Raw genomic sequence first — 16,964 nt, 5'->3', positions numbered from 1 at the left:
TACCTAGCTTCACATTCAAAGTGCTTTAATACTTTTTGCCTTAAAAGCCTAAGATATGTTCAAAGTCTAAGATTTAGGGCTCAAAAAGAACCCCTAACAATGTTTTCCATATTCTATAAGCATACTTTACCCAGTAATTCAAGTTAGGTGATTGAAATAGATGCACTTAGTTTCCCTGTTGTCAAAGCTTGGTTCACTCAAAGACACAAAAATGGACAAGTTTAAAGCAGAGAATTGGAATAAACTGTTACTTGTCTGCTGTATCTGATACTTACCTCATTTCTCACTTTTTTTGACCTGTTCTAGATGTAGGAAGGAGCAAACAGCTGAATCTGGTACCTCAATTTATGAGTGGGAGAGAGGCCCTTTGTATTACAAAGGACCAGCTCAGTATAGGATGGTTTAGAGCTACTGTGCACAGGATGCTTTGGCTTGTTTGGCCCCTACCTGCATCGTTATGTACTTGCTGAGAAATTCCCTGAATGTTTTTCCAAATGGAGCCCACAGTACCTCTGCATTTGAGCATCCCAGTCCCTGACCAGAGGCAAAGCTCTGTCAGCCTGTCCTGTAAAAGATTTTTGCAAACAAGTGAGACAAAGTGTGAGAAAGGCAGCAGCAGCAGTTTGACTCAAACAGCAACGTGGCAATCTACAGGCGCAGACTAGTCCATGATGTCTTCCAAGTTCAAAGTTTATTTCACACTGCAAAATTCTCATTACAAAAGCAAAACAGAATAATTTGGAACTCGGTCAGTTTACTGCTTTCTCACTGACAAACACAAATGTTATTTCACCCCACAGATCTACAGGTGGAGAATTGCAATACGTGCAATATGCAGATTCAAGAAAACATTAGTTGGGTCACTTCATGTTTTCTTACAACATAGGGAAAGCAAAGGTGGCTTCTCAACAGGAGCAATTTTAGAACTGTATTTGTTAATACTGTATTTCAAAAACATGCTGTTACAACTTTTTTTCTCAGATAGATTGTTCAGCACTGGGCTAAGTTTGCAAAGGACTTGACATCTTTTACAACAAAACTGTTTAGTATTTTGCCACCCCAGCTGGTGTTGTGTGTCACTGTTTTATCTGACCCCTCTAATCTTCATAGACAGTGTTCTCTTTAGTGCCTGCCTGCACTGTTCCTTGTACAACCACCTGCTCTAGTAATGTCATAAAATGTGTGTTAAGATCCATCCTGGGGCAGTGTAAACAACTGCGGGAAACACAAGCGGGAGAACTTTGACCAGCTCAGCGTTCTTTCAAAGTCAGTTTTGTCTCATGAAAAATTGCAGTTTGTCTTCAGAGCTTTAGGAAGTTCCTTACACCCAAAAGCAGCAGCATAGGTGCAATAAACAGGATTCAGTGCTTGCAATTAATTTTTTAATGTAATACTGTAATTAGATATTTAATTTATTATGTTGATGGATACTAATGACCACTCTGACTGTAATAGGAGACTTGCTGTATCCAAAATGCAGGTGTCCTTCAAGACCATGATAATTTCCTTTATGGGTTGATCTTAGAGGGTTGGTTGTTTTTAAGAGTGGTAGAGGCTCTAGATTTTATTAGCTAGCCACAAAAATGTGTTCATGCTCAGCATGAAAGCCTACTCTTTTTTACTCTGACCTTGACTAGCAGAACCGAAAACTTAACAGGTTGAAACAGCTCCATCAGACACTGCTGATTTAATTACTTTGCAAGTCAGGATGTTTCTGCAGTAGTCACAAACATTTTACCTTCTAGGTTTGTTCTTGCTTTCTTGGCCAACACTTTCTCCTGAGGTAGAATTGTTATTTTTATTATGATACAGTCCTTGGCTAACACTCAATGGTTTCCAGTTCAATCTCTTCTGTTGTACTTGCTGTAAATGAAAGGATATTATTATTGATTGGCAAATGGATTGGAAAGCCAACATTCCAAAATTAACTCAAGACATTTTTAACTTTTTATTATTAGCTCAAGCTTTCTCATCTAAAATTAGGTTTTAAATACATATTTTCAAAATATTTAACTGTACAAAGAGGTTCTCACAATCTTTAAAGTGACAATGATTTCTTCCGGTACAAGGCTAAAGATACTAAGAAAATGAAGTCCATAGGGACTGTTCTTATATCTCTCTTCATGACTTCTGAAAGGAGGGCTCTTCTGAGATAGAATTGGGGCTGAAATTAGGTCTCTGCTTTGGACCATTTCCTGGGAGATCACACAAGTTTCTAGAACTGTGCTTTCTTGAACTCTGCCATATGTTACATAAGTATGTCTATTCAATTCAGCCCTGTGGGAAGACTGGCTTCAGCTGGAGTAAGAGGCTTTATCTAAACAAAATTCTGTATATTCTGGCATGATAGGAAAGTTTTCAGTAGCTACAGAACCTTGTGAGTAGTGTATGCACCATGAAAACAGCAGCAACACATGAGCAACAGAAAGGAAGAGGCAGCTCAAACCAAGTTAATTTCTTCTTCTATTAGGTTTTGCAGAGTTGACACAAAGTCTGGGCCATGAATCTTAGGATGCTTGAGTGTCTCTCTTGGTCCAGTAAAATATTGATAGCTAGGCTGCTTGTTGTAATGTAACACTTCTTATAGAAGAAATACAGACCTTTTACCTAGAGGGCAAGAAACCACGAGGGGATCTGCACTTACAAAGAAGGCAGGTAAACATCTGAAATACTTTGAAGTGGTAAAGGAAACCTCCCATTTCAAAGATGTGCCTAAGAGCTTGATCCCAGGCTCATAACATGCACCTTGTCTTTCTGCCTAGGCCAAATATCCCTGGCAGTAGCTTGGAAATTTCTTCTCTAATATGTCCCTTCAGTGTAGCTCTTGTGTTCCCTTGACCTGCTTTTCATGACTGTTGTCTTCAGTGTCAGGTTTTAATATTACTCAGTGTTCGTTGGAGTCTGCAACTGGATCAAAAGTGAACAGATGAAGTGGGGGTTTGAGAGAAGGAGATGCAGTCCTCTGCTGAGGACTGAACTGAAGTAGGGGCACTCCCAAGGGTCATTTGATTATTTTCCCCTAGGATACTGATGTGAACTCAGAGAGTTGCTGATGCTGAGCACCCTGCTGATGTGAACTCAGAGAGTTGCTAATGCTCTTGACTTTGTCTCCTGCCCTTTGATGGGGGATTATTTGAGCTCTGGCCTTTTCTCCCCAAGTTTTGCAATCAGCAATGTGGGGAAGTATTTTATTATTTCTAATGTGAAACAAAAAAGGTAGATGTCCTGTGGATTGTTCTTCAACTAAACACCTGTTATTCAGTTGCCTCAGCTAGTAAGGAGTTAGAACAGGACAACTGATCTGAGACTTTCAGTCTTGTTTCTCAGTGGTCCTGTTTAGCACCTTTATGGTACAAATTTTAGGCTCGAATTTCAGGCTTGAAGACCCTATACCCTGACTACATTTTTAGAGAAATACCTGTCAGTTTGTGTGTTGTCTTCTTCTGAAATAGATGCAGAGATTTATTACACAGCCACATGAAGCAGATTAGAATGGCAGATACTGCAGCGAGAAATGTGAAGAGAACTGCTACAAAATGCAAATCTTCATAGATAATCTCTGTGGGGAAAATGGAAAAAAAATTATGTTATAAAATTGATTACAAGCAGATTGATGCTTAAACACAGGGTAAAGCCAAGAAGACCCGAGTAGTTTGTACCATAAACATTGACTATGATGGTGCCATAGGCATTGGTTCCATGCTCCTCCATTACAGTCACAAAATAGTAGCCGGCATCTCTCATGCCCACATTCCGAAGCTGTATAGAGCCATTTTCAAAAGTAGTCACTCTGTCCTTGTAGACCGTGGATATGTTGACATAATTCCCACTTCTCCACTCAACAATGCTGGTGGTGCCCCAACTTGACACATGCTTCCACTCAATGGTGGCCACGCCTCGGCAAGAGTATTCAACTGAGAGGAGAATGTTTTGTGCCACTGTTGCATTGATGTTGGGTTGTGGGACAACTAAGGATACTCCTCCGGGAGCTGAAAGACAAAGGAGAGTGGTGAGTCTGGAGGTGATGCTGCACCAACTGTCCAGGGCAGGTTGGGACCTCTGGATCGTGGTGATTCATCCTACCTATCTCAGTGATCTGTTTTAAGAGGGGATAGATTATGCTTTTCAATAGCTTTTCTTTTGCTTTCCATAAAAGTAACATACATACTTGAAGACTAAATACACATTTATAATTTGTGATAGCAAAAATGCTTCAACCATAGCGGACACATATTTGCATATGTTTCAATGTTTTAACATCCACATAGAAAGGGACTTTGGATAAGCATAAAATTTTCTGAAAACTGAGCAATGTTCTTTTGTTCATCGGTAACTGGCTTCATCTAAAAATCCTGCATTTACATGGAAAGTTTAGTTGCCATGTCTGAGGTAATCTATCATATTCATTAACTACCATCCCCCAAAAGCAAGAACTGTAGTAGGCATAAGTATGTGAAGTCTTGGCAAGGACTTTGTCATGTTTTCAGGATGTGTAATGAACATTAGAAATATCAGCTTTTTAAAAGCCACCAGTTAATAAGCCAGTGCAGATAAATCACATGTATCCAAAGGTACGCAGTCCCTGAGAAGCCAGGGACTTCATGTTCCTGATGATATCCGGGCAAAAATGCATATAAAAGAATATTTAATTTTCATCTACTTCCTCCTGATGTGATTACAGAGCTGTTTGTGACACTGTAAAACTGAACTGACTGCTTAGTTTAATGTGTAACTGCAATAATTTTTGCTTGCATTTGGTGTCTCTGCATGAAGATTTGGATGAACACCAACACTGGAGTTTTAACTGGCATACATTTTTATTTTGATTAATGGCTTGTCTGAGACCCTTGGCTAAAGACTGAAATCCTGTTATCTACCCACAAAAATCAAAGCAGACAAAAGGCAGATAAAGCACACAGTAAGGCTGAATGCCTTTTCCTGGTTTGGCTTGGAGCAGCTCACCTGCTCTACTCCCTTACTGTGGGAACAGCCTGACTGCAAGAGCAAAACAAAAAAGAAATGCTGACCTGTAAATGTCTGTAACCCCGTGGGGGAGTGAGAATGAGACCCTCAGCTACACTGCATGAGTGCAAAGCAGGACACCTGGGGATGATCCTGGAGTTTCTGCAGAGTCTTCAGAGATAAGAATGATTAAGAAAGGCAAAGAAAAAAAAATCTCCAAGGGAAAAAAAAATTGTAAAAAATCTTAAAATAAGAGCCCTCCACAGCCACCACAAATGGAAGAGATGGGTGAATTACAACCTGACTTCACCGTATTTGGGATCTGTAGCAGAATTCACTAACTCTACTGGTCAGGATAAGGTAGGGGAGCTCAAGAAGCCAGTTCAGTTCCCAGGCTCTCATCTACGGAACCAAATAGGACCTAGACTTTTTCCAAGATAACATTCCTGGGCTCCCCCTTTCATGAACATTGTCCATACTCATGCTGCTCAGTCCCCCTGCAGGAACATCATGCTTTCTGGGCAGTTCAGTGCATCCTCAGCTGAGCTGTGGTCTGCTGTTCAGCCTGTGTGCAGGAGAGACTAACCAGAGCTGTGAAAACGAGGTTTGTGCCAGCTACAGAAACAGAACAGCCGGGAACCTCTGGTAATCGCTGCAAATTGTTCCAATTGTTTTCTGGTCCGTGTGTTTATTTAAAGGCCTTTCCCACTGTTTCTGACCAGACAGGAGCTGAGTGTCTCCCCTCAGTGACCCTTTCATGTTTTTATAGAGGCTTTGTTTTGAATATGCAATTGCAAAATAAATGTAAAAAGAGAGATAATTAAAATATTTCCATTAAATTATTTGCTAACATGTGCTGTCCCTATCTGGTATGCAAAGCTAAAAAAGGCAGTGCAGTATCTATCTAACCATTCAAAAACATTTTTAGTAGGCAGTGTGCCTAGATCACCTGAACCAGTCTATCCACCAGGCTGGAGAGCAAACACCACACCCACATGCAGCGCCCTACGGAAGGTGACGGCTGTGCTTCTCCCAAAACCAGCCCATTCACACCCAGTAAAACACGCACCCAGGAGAAGCGCGTACAGGGGCTGCTCAGAGCTCACTGAGTTTGCCGTCCTGGCACGCTGCTCTACTCCAAAGTATTTGCCTGGCCAAGAGTCAAGGTGGGAAGTGCGGCTCTGCCTACCAGAACTGGCCGCGGCACCGCAGCTGGGCCTGCGGTGTGTTGGGCAGTGAGTGAGAATCAAAAAGGCTGGCGGGGCCAGCAGGAGCTCTGAACTGGGGGACAGCTCTGACAGGGGCCTCTGAAACCCTGCGGGCTGCTTCTCCACCCTTTGGTGTCCTGCTTGCGCGTCACTTCTCTCCGTGGAGTGCCGTGACTGAACCAAACTCGCTGGCGGCTCTGACACCCCGCTCCCCGGGCCAGGGTGGGGCTGGCAGCAGCCTCCCTCAGGCCCCTCTGGGACCGGACCGGACGGCTCCCTGAGGTTGCCCCATCCCCACTCACCCCACCATGGGGTGCGGGATCAGAACCCACCTTCCCTCCTCACCGCCTGTTTCCCAGTTAGACACCCCTCGGGCTGACTAACCGGGTTGTTTCCCCCTCCTCGCCTTGTTCCCTCGGCCGCTGGAAAAGCAGCGGGGGCACGGCGGCTGCTGGGGCCGCCTCTGCCGGAGCGGGCGTGAGGCCGGGGCGTGGGGCGCCCCCCCCCGCGGCCGCGCTGCTCCCGCTCGGCTCCCCCGCTCCCTCCGAGCGGCAGGAGCGGGGATGAGCCTCCCCTGACCGTGTCAGGGAGAGCAGCGATGCCTGCCTCAGTCTCGGTACGTCCCGTCCCTGTCCCCTCCCCAGCCGCTCCCGGTTGCGGACGAGCCGGGCAGAGCGCTGGCCGCGGGCGGGGGTCGGCGGGCGCTCTGCACCGCCCGCGGATGCCGGGCGCTGGGGCTGAGCCGGGGCTGAGCCGGGGCATCGCGGCGAGGAGCAGCAGGGAAGCGCCGGGGAGGGAGCGGGGGAGGCAGGGACGGAGCCGGACACTTACTCTGCAGAGCCCACCCGGCGGCCAGGCAGAGGGTGACGGTCCCCACGACGGCGCTCCGGCCTCGAGGGCCCTGCAGCGGTCTCATCAGCGGGAAGCCGATGCCCCAGGGGTTGCATTTAAGTGGCTGGGCCGGCCGGCGCGGCCCGACCCCGGGGCCTGCCTGCCCCAGAGGCCTCTCCCTCGCTTCTCTCCCTCCTCTTCCTCCCGCTCCCGCCGCGGCGCCGGGGCTGCTCCCAGCTCCCCCCCGCAGCGGCCCCCGGGCGCTCCCCCGCTCACACCCCGCGATCTCCCGTCCGGGCTGGAGATGCAATTGGCTGAGTGAGGAAGGGAAGGCGCTGCCCGGCCGCCGACCATCGCCCAGCAGGGAAATGAGCGCGATGGGCGCAACCCTGCCGGGCCCTGCCGTGCCCGGCCGGAGCCTGGAGCTGGGAGCCGAGCCCGGGATCGGGACATCTGGCCAAGGAGGCTGGTTTTAAGTGTGATTTGGCATCTGCAAGGGAAATTTCACTTCAGGGTGCTAAAACTGACTTTTTTCCTCCAAGAAGTCTGATGATGATGCAGGTGAGACAGGGATGGGGGGAAGGCTGGAGAGCAGCATCTCTGTGTCCCCAGAGATCATCTCAGGTAACCACGCTGGAAAATGAACCTGGTTCCCATCCCACTGTACCCGGCACATGCACTAGGTGCTCCTCTCTCCCTTCTATTATCGTCCAGAGGAGGTCCCCAGCAATCCTCGTGCTTCTTTCAGAAGCACCGGACAGTGTGAGATAGTGGGAAACATGATTAGAAAACATGAAAGCATCCCAATCCTGAAAATTCATCTTTTCTCAAAAGCATTCCTGTATATATATATGTACACTCCCGGGAGATCTGCCCCTCTGACCAGGAAAAGAGTTACACACTGGATCAGCCTTTTTGCAGATTTTCCATTCTCTTCCTGGCATTTCCCTCTCCTCAAGTTTTCTTTAGTAGAGTTGTGGAATAAAGAGAGACGTTTCAGCGTGCTGGTCAGCACAGGCTCCTCAGGGTGAGTGGAGGAGAGGACAATCAGCCAGGCAGAGAGGGATAGCTGCAATCTGCCCAAGCCACCTGCGCTGAGCAGCCACTTTCTCCCTGCACTGTATGGTTTGCATGCAGGTTTTACATGCAGGTTTCCATATGAACAGGCGAGTCCCACGGGGGTCTGGATGGCTGAAGCACAGCTCTGGATGGAGGGCTGAGCAGGAGTGAGGCTTGTGCAGGGCTCAGCTGCAGGGGACTCACTCCTGCTGGGGCTTTTCAACCAAGTGTGACACTATCATGTGCTGCCATGCTCTATATGGCATTACAGCTTCTTTCATGCACATCTCAGGAGGGACTTCCAGGAATTAAGTCAGGCCTTGACAAGAGAGAGTGCAATCTTCATGGACTCCAGGGCCCAGACTTTGTTCAGGTGCAAAAAAATCTCCAGCCTCACCAACTTCTGGTGCATCTCCTGAAGCTTCAGTGATGATACTCAGATGAAGGGGCAGGGAAGGAGAGGTCCGTGAGGACGTACTGCCCAAGTGTTAGATCCCATGTAGGTTTTGCAGCCCGCCATGGTGCTGGGGTTGCCTGGAAGTGTGTTTGCACTGGATCTGCAGAGGCTGGCCATGAAATGCTTCCCTTCCACCTCATCTGTCTGAGCTGCTCCTGTGCTTTGCCAAATCCTCTGTGCTGTGTTAGGCCAATGTTGTGCCTGGGTGTCCCTGGTGAAAATGTAATTGCATGAAAAAGTGTGTAGTGCTTTCCCTGGGGGAGATTGTGTCAGATGAAGTTTCTTCCTGATCCCATCACTTTATGGCAGTTTTATTCCTCAGAGCATTAAAGAAAGTCTCATGGTGATGTGCTTTGTGTAATTTTCCTTTTTTGTTTCTTTCAGCCTTTATTTAAATTATTTTTGAACTTATGGCCCAGTGAACTATTTTGGCAGCACAACTTATGAGCTATATACTTATACAAAATTAATTGAACCCTGCATATTTTAAATGTATCAAACTGGTTTCATTGAGTAAATGCACTTCATTGGAAAGATAGATGATAGTAACGAAATTGAAATACAGGCTTGGAGGTCCTCTCAAATTTTCACAGTTTTGGCTACCATAGGTCAAATGTTCAGTCTTGCGATAAAAGGAAGTCCCGTGTTTGTGTTCAGCATCAATAATTAACAGCAAAGAACTTTTAAATTCCTTCTTTTTAAAGGGAAAATTATAAAATATCTAGAGGTTAGAGGTTTTTTTTAGTATAAACTGCACCTCAAGAAATACATATCACAAAGTGCTCAGCATTAAGAAAGCATTATAAACCATATTTATTTGAAAGCTGGCTGGTTTCACTCTCCCTGAGAGCTCCTTGGAAGCAATGCTTCCTCTCTCTGTGCTGCACACATCCCCCCTGCAAGGGAGGAGGTTTCTCTTAAGCAGAAATGCATTGGAGTGTGAAGTGGCAGTGCTGGGTGACAGCTGGGCAGGGTGGGGGCCCACTGGCAAGGCAGGGGAGCAGCAGGGACAGGGGAAATTTTGGGGCAGTCTTCTTGCCTGCAGCCTGTGGAGAAGTGTGGCCACATGAACTGCACTGTGGGGGCTGCTGCTGGAGGCCATGGGGTACAGCCCATCAACAAGTCACTATAGAGAGAATCACTTGGCTTCAAGGAATCATAGAATCAGTTTGGCTGGAAGAGATCACCAAGCCAATCATTAATCCAGCACTGCCAAGTCCACCACTAAGCCATGCCCATAAGAACCATATGTACATGTCTTTTAAATACCTCCAGGGTGGTGACTCCACCACTTCCCTGGGCAGCCTGTTCAAGTGGTTGACAACCCTTCCAGAGAAGCAATTTTTAGTAATATCTTCTAGCATAACCAAAGTCATTTCCTCTTGTACTGATGATGGCTGGATTATTGATTAGCAACCAATCAAATTGAATTTAACCTTGATGCTTGACCCACCTGAGTCCCACCAGCACCCATCTACCTCCCAGCACCCCAAAGGCAATGGGGGATGAACTTCAGCAGATATCACCTGCTGTTGGGCTGGAGTTTGGAGAGGATGCTGTGGACATCCTGGGCTTTGGTGCTTGGGCATTGGTGCAAGGCTTCAGAGGGGAACAGTTTCTGCCAGGTGTGAGTGAAGGGATGCACCCTGCCTGGCTCTGCTGCAGGATTTGGTAGTTAACTCAGAGTAACTTTACAGAAAAGCCAGACTGGAGTGTTATTCTTAATTTTACTTACCTTGGCATATTCATGATGTATTTTCCTAGCAAAGCTTTTTATTAAAATTCTGTCCAATCACATTCAGATGAGGCTAATGATATGCTATAGAATATTAATCCCGATGTTTCCGGGTGGGACGTGCCTGGCCCCGTCTGACCCTTGCTGCTGGGCCAAAGGCGGCAGCTGTGGTGTTTCACCTCAGAGATACCTTTGGCTGGCTGGGTGCTGCAGCTGGGCACTCAGAACAAATCCAGGCAAAGTAGGAACTCAGTTTACCTCTGGTGGAAAAGGTTCAAGCAACGGTGAAGAGAAAAGGAGCGGATTCTATCATAGAGTCTTAATCCAGAGTTTTATTTCAGCATGGTAGACCTCTGAAACAGCTCCAAATAGCACGCTGGGCCGCATGGTCTCGTGTCCTTTTTAGCCCCGGGGACAGGGGAAGGGGAAGGGACAGGTGAGGCACCAACCAGGTGTGAGGAGGGGAAGGCTCAAGGGATACAGACGCTTGGAGAGGCCAATGAGCCCGGACCTGAGGGGCATCCTTTGAACTTCTGCCAACCACACCACGCCCTTGGTGGAATGCTAAAATTGATGGACAGCTCGTAGCAGGAGGGCAAAGGGGGAGGGGGAAGTTTGGCACACCTGAGAGGTTGGGATAGGTGAAACAGGAAATCACACTGCAACAATATGCCACTCCAAGCTGTAGGTTTTTCATCCATTAGTACTGCTCTTCTAGTTTTATTTTTCTCTGCTTGTCAATCAGCAGTTCTAGGAAACAAAAATGTATCAAACAATATAACACACACTGTAAAAAATTAGGTTGTCTTTGTTTAATTACAGAGTGGCCTTAAACTACCAGGCTCTGGGAATTACTTAGAAGGTCTGTAAAATATTTAGTTTGCCACTCCTACCCTGCTGTAGGCATCTGCAGATTTTATTGCTACATGCTCAGTATTTTAGGTCTTCCCTTTGCTTATTTCCATTATTTTAAATGTTTTTTTCCTTTCTTCTCATTGCCAGATGGGAAACAACAGTCTCTCAAGTTTGTCTGGAGGGCCTGATTTCTCATTCTGCTGCCATTAGTAATGGAACAAAACCACATTAACGATTGTAACAACAGCCAGATAGGAGCCAGAAAGCTCCTTTTGCTCTCTAATATGCTGCATGAGTACACTGAAGTGCTTTATACAGAGGGTTTGCTTTTTTTTCTCACCCTTTTGCATTGATGTCTTTTTTGGACTTGATAAAATGCTTGACCTTGTCTTTTGCTGAAGAAAAGATAAAAACCACCAGAGTTAAATATTTGAAGAGATTACAGATCTGAGATAGCCCTTTAGAGGTAATTTCATCCTGCAAGAAACCATAGGAGAAAACTCAGCAAAGAAATATTGACAGCAACTGCAGGGCATTGCATCTGCCTGGTCTGCAGAGGCTCCTCACCCTTGTTTTGGTTGATGTTGTAGTGAGCTGGCAAACAGCTGGCAGAGAGCAGGAGAGAGCTGCAGGCTTCCAGACCAGCAAAGAAACATGCACCTGGCACAGAAGTAGTCAAAAAATAGGTAACATTCTGCTGGCCCTTCCTCTTTCCCATGAGGTTAGTCATCCGTGCTTAGCTTATTCTGGTCTTCTGGAAGTGAGAAGAACATTTGTTGTGAGGTCTTGGTGTGTAAAAACATTCCTTCTGTTTGCATAAGATGAAAAAGGATTTTTCAGCATCTGAAGTAAAACCTTGTCAAATCTGCCTTTGCATGTCACTGGTTTCTTTTTGCTTTTTATTTTTTCTGCAGAGGCACAGTACAAAAAGCCCTTTTCTTACCTCAGATCAATCAAGAGCTGTAAGAAGAAAGACAATGGGCAGTTCTGGTCTGACAGCATTCATTCACTTTTAAAGCACTTTTTAGACTGCCTAAATCTTGTGGGTTTGGCCTGTGGGTTTGCAGGTTAGGGAAAGAGAGGAAAAAAATCAAATGATGATGCAGAAATGTTTATCTGAGAATGCACAGATGCTTAGTAGAAGGGAGCCATTTGGAAATAGCTTTTATCAAATTGGAGGTGCTCAAAGCACACCTTTGAGCGGGGATGGCTGACATTTGCCCATGGGGTGCTGCTGTGGCAGTAAATATCTTCCAAGACAATACATCCTTCCTCTGTACTCACAGAGAGTGGAATATGCCCATGTTCTTTCCTTGGGAAACCAAAGTACAAGATTGATTTTTTTTTTTTTCTAGGAAGTTTATATCAAAACAGAGAAAATAAATCCTCACTATCTTGAGTCTCTGAGGTGGTCTTTATCCTGCCTCTCTGAGCAACCTGTGCGAGTATTTCACCACCCTCACTGTAAAAATTTTCTTCCTTGTATCTAATACAAATTGAATCTCCTCCAATTTAAAACCACTACTCATTTTCCTTTCTCTACAGCTGCTCCTTGGCCTTCCTCATCCCTATCTTTACACACCTGAGCAATGTCCTTATACTCTTCCCAGGATACCTGTTCCTGCTCCACTGCCTGTGCATTTAGTTTCTCTAGCAGGTCCCAACTCAGCCCTGCTGGTCTCTTGCGTTCCTTTCCTGATTTCTTATACCTGGGGATTGAGAGCTTTTATGCTCTATGAAAAATGTCCTTTAAGATCTCTCATCTCTCTTCTGCTCCCTTGCCCCTGAGGGCAGGTTTCCAGAGGTGTCCTATTGACTAACTCTTTGAAGGATTGGAAGTTTTTTTTTCTAAAATTCAGGGTCCTGGTTTTATTCTTTGCCTGACCTTTATCCCTCAGGATGTGAACTCCACTAGTGCATTATCACTGCAGCCCAGGCTGCCTCCAGTCTTGATGTCACTGATTAACTCAACTTGTGGTGGTAAAATTAAATATTAATGCAATTCCAATTAAATAAAATAATTATGTTCCACTTTGGACACTTTGGAAGGTCAGTCATTCCTACAACCCTTCACCTCACATCAATGTCCCAGGTTAATGTCTATTGGTTAGTGTTATACCATACAAAGAATATGCAAGAGGAGCCTTTATTACAAGGAAGATTCATCTGACCATTTTCCAAATTTCTAGTTCAGCTTTGCAGACCGATGGTATTTTTCACTGTTGCTCATTAGCAATATAAATATTTTCAATTGCAGAATTCAGCAAAGTGAATGGCACATCTGTCCACTGTGTGCAGAATGAAAACAGTCTCAAAAAGGGAAGGGACAAGTGCAAAAGGGTCTCTTCTGTCTTCCCTTTTTTCCCCTCTTTCTTCCCCCTTTTTTGTCTCCATTGCTGTCCATTACCAGAATAGCACAAGCTTTTTTCATCTCAAATCCTGGGATGCTCCAGGTGCTCAAGCCTTTCTCTCATCTCTGATGTGATCACAGTCCTAGGGTGCAGGATCCTAATCTGATATGTACGGGTTGGGCGACAAGTAAAATTAAACATGAGTAATAATTACGAAAAGCAATAATTAAGCATTATTAAGTTGGTCTAGTTGAAATGCATTGTTTAAATATTCACACTTCAGTCTTTACAACACTTTTTATGCAGATCACCTAAGCAGCTCTCCAATTCATTTGGTCTAAATTTGGTGCAAAGTATTTATTCTGACCTGCCCTGTCAACACAGCTATGTCCTCACGGCATCTGAGCTGCCAAAACCAGAACTCATTTTTCTACCACTGATGAGGCTCACTATGGGCTTGCTGAAGCACCAAGCAGGGGCTGCCACAGGGTCTCTCTAGAGAGCCAGACCTGATGATCCTTGCTGCAGGCAATCTCCTTATCTGTGTCGGTTGCCGTGCCTGGACACAGCACCTGCAAGGCTGCTGGAATACAGAGCACTGAGGTGAATTGAATCCAGTCCGTCTGGCCTTGCAGAATAGCTGCTGAAGCATGTCAGGCATGTGGTCTTTCAAATAATGACTGTGATTGAGCAATGGAGGTGTAATTATGGTGTCTCCCATGGAAATAAGTACGGGTAACTCAGGGCAGTCACAGCTCAGACCCTTGCACAGGCACAGTGGGTGGTTTCCCCCTGGAGCACCACACGTGGACATCACAACACCACTTATAGCCTGGGGCTTTCACCCCACCCCAGCCTATGTGTGTGGAGGACTTAGGAACTGCTCCCAACACAGCAGAGTGGCAACTTGATTTTTCAGTGCAGGATGGGTAGGTGGCTGCTGGAGGAGTCATGCAGCACCATCACTGAGAGAAGGAGACCTTCTTCCCTCATGTTTGAACAGATCCCTTAGGGTCCAGGATACAGAGAGTCTGCTAATGGTGGACCCAGTTTAGATTTAGAAATCCAAATCACACTGTGTTCTTGACTTCTTATTGTTGGAGTTCAAGAGTGGCAAGCAGGGCTCTAAGCAATGTCATCATTAATACAGAAGTGGCAGTGGTTACCTCAGTGGTACCTGTGGAGATTGCTCATCTCCAGTAGGGCTGAGAGAAGTAAGGAACAAACGTCACTGAGATTTGTCAGTCTGAACTCTGGGCTGGACATCAGATATCCTAGGTCTACACTGAATGGATTCCTCTTGAAACAGAGGGATAACTTTGACAGAAGCGTCCACTTTCACTGTAGCTTTTTAGTGATAGCAAATCCACCTCAGCCCTTGCCAACTTGCTCTACTTAATGGATGTTACATTTAAAATGCTGAGCCTCATTTTAGTCTTAATTTGTCTAGTTTTAACTTCCAGACACTGGATGTTGTCATAAGCCCTGCCCGTGAGGGGAAAAAAAGAGACAAAGTAGCAGGAGCATGCTCTGGGTAAGATTGATCTCGCCTAAATCTCGACATTGCAGTGCATAGCATCACTCAGGCCTTCCTCTGAGTACAACACAGCCAACAGTTTGTTTTAGGTTGTGATACACTTGATCTGTCTGTAGATACCTGCATTAGATTGTCCCTGAGCCCACACTGACCTGCAGCTTGTTTGACCAGCTGAGCACACGATGTGGACTGCTCCTCATTGCCCACCCAGTCACTGGTACATGCAGGTCCACATGATGCCAAGAATCACCCTCACTAAAGGTTCTGATACCGGATGGCAATTTCCTACTTGTAATTGCATTTCAAACCTGCCAGTTGTTAATCTACCTAATGCATATGGCATTGATTTTGTATGGTTCTTCTTTCTTAATCGAATTTCAGTCTGATCCCATCTCAGATGCTCTAAAGATGAACTGTAAAAATGTCAAAGAAAGACAAGACAATGGAAGCCTCAGGGTATCTCAGTGGATCCTGCCAGCCAAGAAAACAATAGAGTACTGCTGGATGCTGGTGTTTGCTGCTTTATGTAGCAGCTGTCTAGGCTGAGAAAAGTTAATCAAAACTGAAACTGTATAGAGTCATTGTCATGGACACTTCTAAGGGTCAAAGGAGGTAAGTCCACATGTGGAGAGGTAAACTGGAAGAAAAATAAGGGAATATGAACCAGAGGCTGTAATCCATGAATAGAATGGCTTCACAGGAGTTGGGTCATTATCCCCCATGCTGGCAACACCTCAAGGACCTTGAGTCTGCTGGACTGGAACAACTAGGCATTTGGGCATTAAGTATAGGACAGAAGTACTTTTGTATTTATTTTACTTGCACCTAATTGCTTCCAAAACTTTGTCCAACCTTGATGAATGTTTTCTTTTTAAGCTTGCTGGGGGATGTCGGAGGAGAGAGTCATATAAGGATGGAAAATGGTAAGCATTTGTGAGAGTTACTGTAATTGTGTTTTTGCCATTTTCCTCTCTTCACACAAAGCAGAGCGCTGTTAGTGGTATGAAATTTAGGGAAGCTTTGCCAGGGCCAAGTATGGCTGAGTATGGCAGATACCCCTGACAGCAAAGACTCATGTTTGAAGTCTCTGTGAGTTTCTGTGGTGACACTGGGTGGTAACGTGGTGGCAGTGGTGACACTCTTCAGCAGTGTCCTTCGCTGCTCTCTCAGGAAGCTGTGGATCTATTGCCTGCCATGCCAAACCTGTTAGCACAGAAAGGCTGCAATGTCAAACTTTGGGTCTCTGCAGGGTAAAAGCAGAAGTTGAGCACAACAGTGGAAAGGTATCTCCAGATGTAGACATTTGCCTGTCAGAGCTGCTGTGTGGAATGGATCCTGGGCTCCTTCAAAAGCAACGTGGCCTGCAGGACGAGGGAGTGCATTCTGCCCCTCTGCTCTGCTCTGCTCTGGTGAGACCCAACCTGCAGTGCTGCATCCAGCTCTGGGGTCCTGGCACAGGAAAATGTGCTGACTGGGACCAGAGGAAGCCACAAAGATGATCAGAGGGATGGAGCACCTCTCCTATGGAGACAGACAGAGAGATTAGGGGTTGCTCAGCCTGCAGAGGAGAAAGCTCCATGGAGTCCTCATTATGGCCTTCAAATACCTTAAGGGGCTTATAAAAAGGAGGGAAGGGGACTTTTTGTATAAACAGATAGTGACAGGACAAGGGCAGTATTTTTAAAATGAAAGAGGGTATTTTTATATTAAATAATGAATCTTTACTCAAAGGTTGGTGAGGCACAGAAACAGGTTGCCCTGGGAAATTGTGGATGCCCAATCCCTGGAAGTGTTTAAGGCCAGGTTGAATGGAGCCCTGAGCAACCTCACCTAGTAAGTGGCATCCCTGCCCATGGCAGGGGGCTTGGAACTAGATGATCTTCAAGGTCTCTTCCAAACCCCTAGCATTCTATGATTCTATGGTCAGGAAGTAGGGTGATAACCTTGGCATGAGGGTATTGGGGTTTCA

General features: G+C 45.7%; 1 protein-coding gene across 1 annotated transcript; it reads right to left on the bottom strand.

Annotated features, from left to right (window-relative positions):
* Window positions 1-672: 672 nt before the first annotated feature.
* On the bottom strand, window positions 673-7,221 carry VSTM5 (V-set and transmembrane domain containing 5). Its single transcript, XM_071432765.1, has 4 exons — window positions 7,002-7,221; window positions 3,660-3,989; window positions 3,419-3,559; window positions 673-1,863 (listed from the first exon to the last, which is right to left on the bottom strand). Exons 1-4 carry the CDS (start codon window positions 7,084-7,086, stop codon window positions 1,820-1,822), a joined length of 600 nt encoding a protein of 199 aa, XP_071288866.1. The 5' UTR covers window positions 7,087-7,221; the 3' UTR covers window positions 673-1,819.
* Between the last annotated feature and the right edge of the window lie 9,743 nt (window positions 7,222-16,964).

This window comes from Agelaius tricolor, unplaced genomic scaffold (genome assembly GCF_023055355.1).
Source record: "Agelaius tricolor isolate 1412-34295 unplaced genomic scaffold, bAgeTri1.0.p SCAF_9, whole genome shotgun sequence".
In the NCBI taxonomy this organism is placed as follows: domain Eukaryota; kingdom Metazoa; phylum Chordata; class Aves; order Passeriformes; family Icteridae; genus Agelaius; species Agelaius tricolor.
This window is presented reverse-complemented; position numbering and strand designations above follow the sequence as displayed.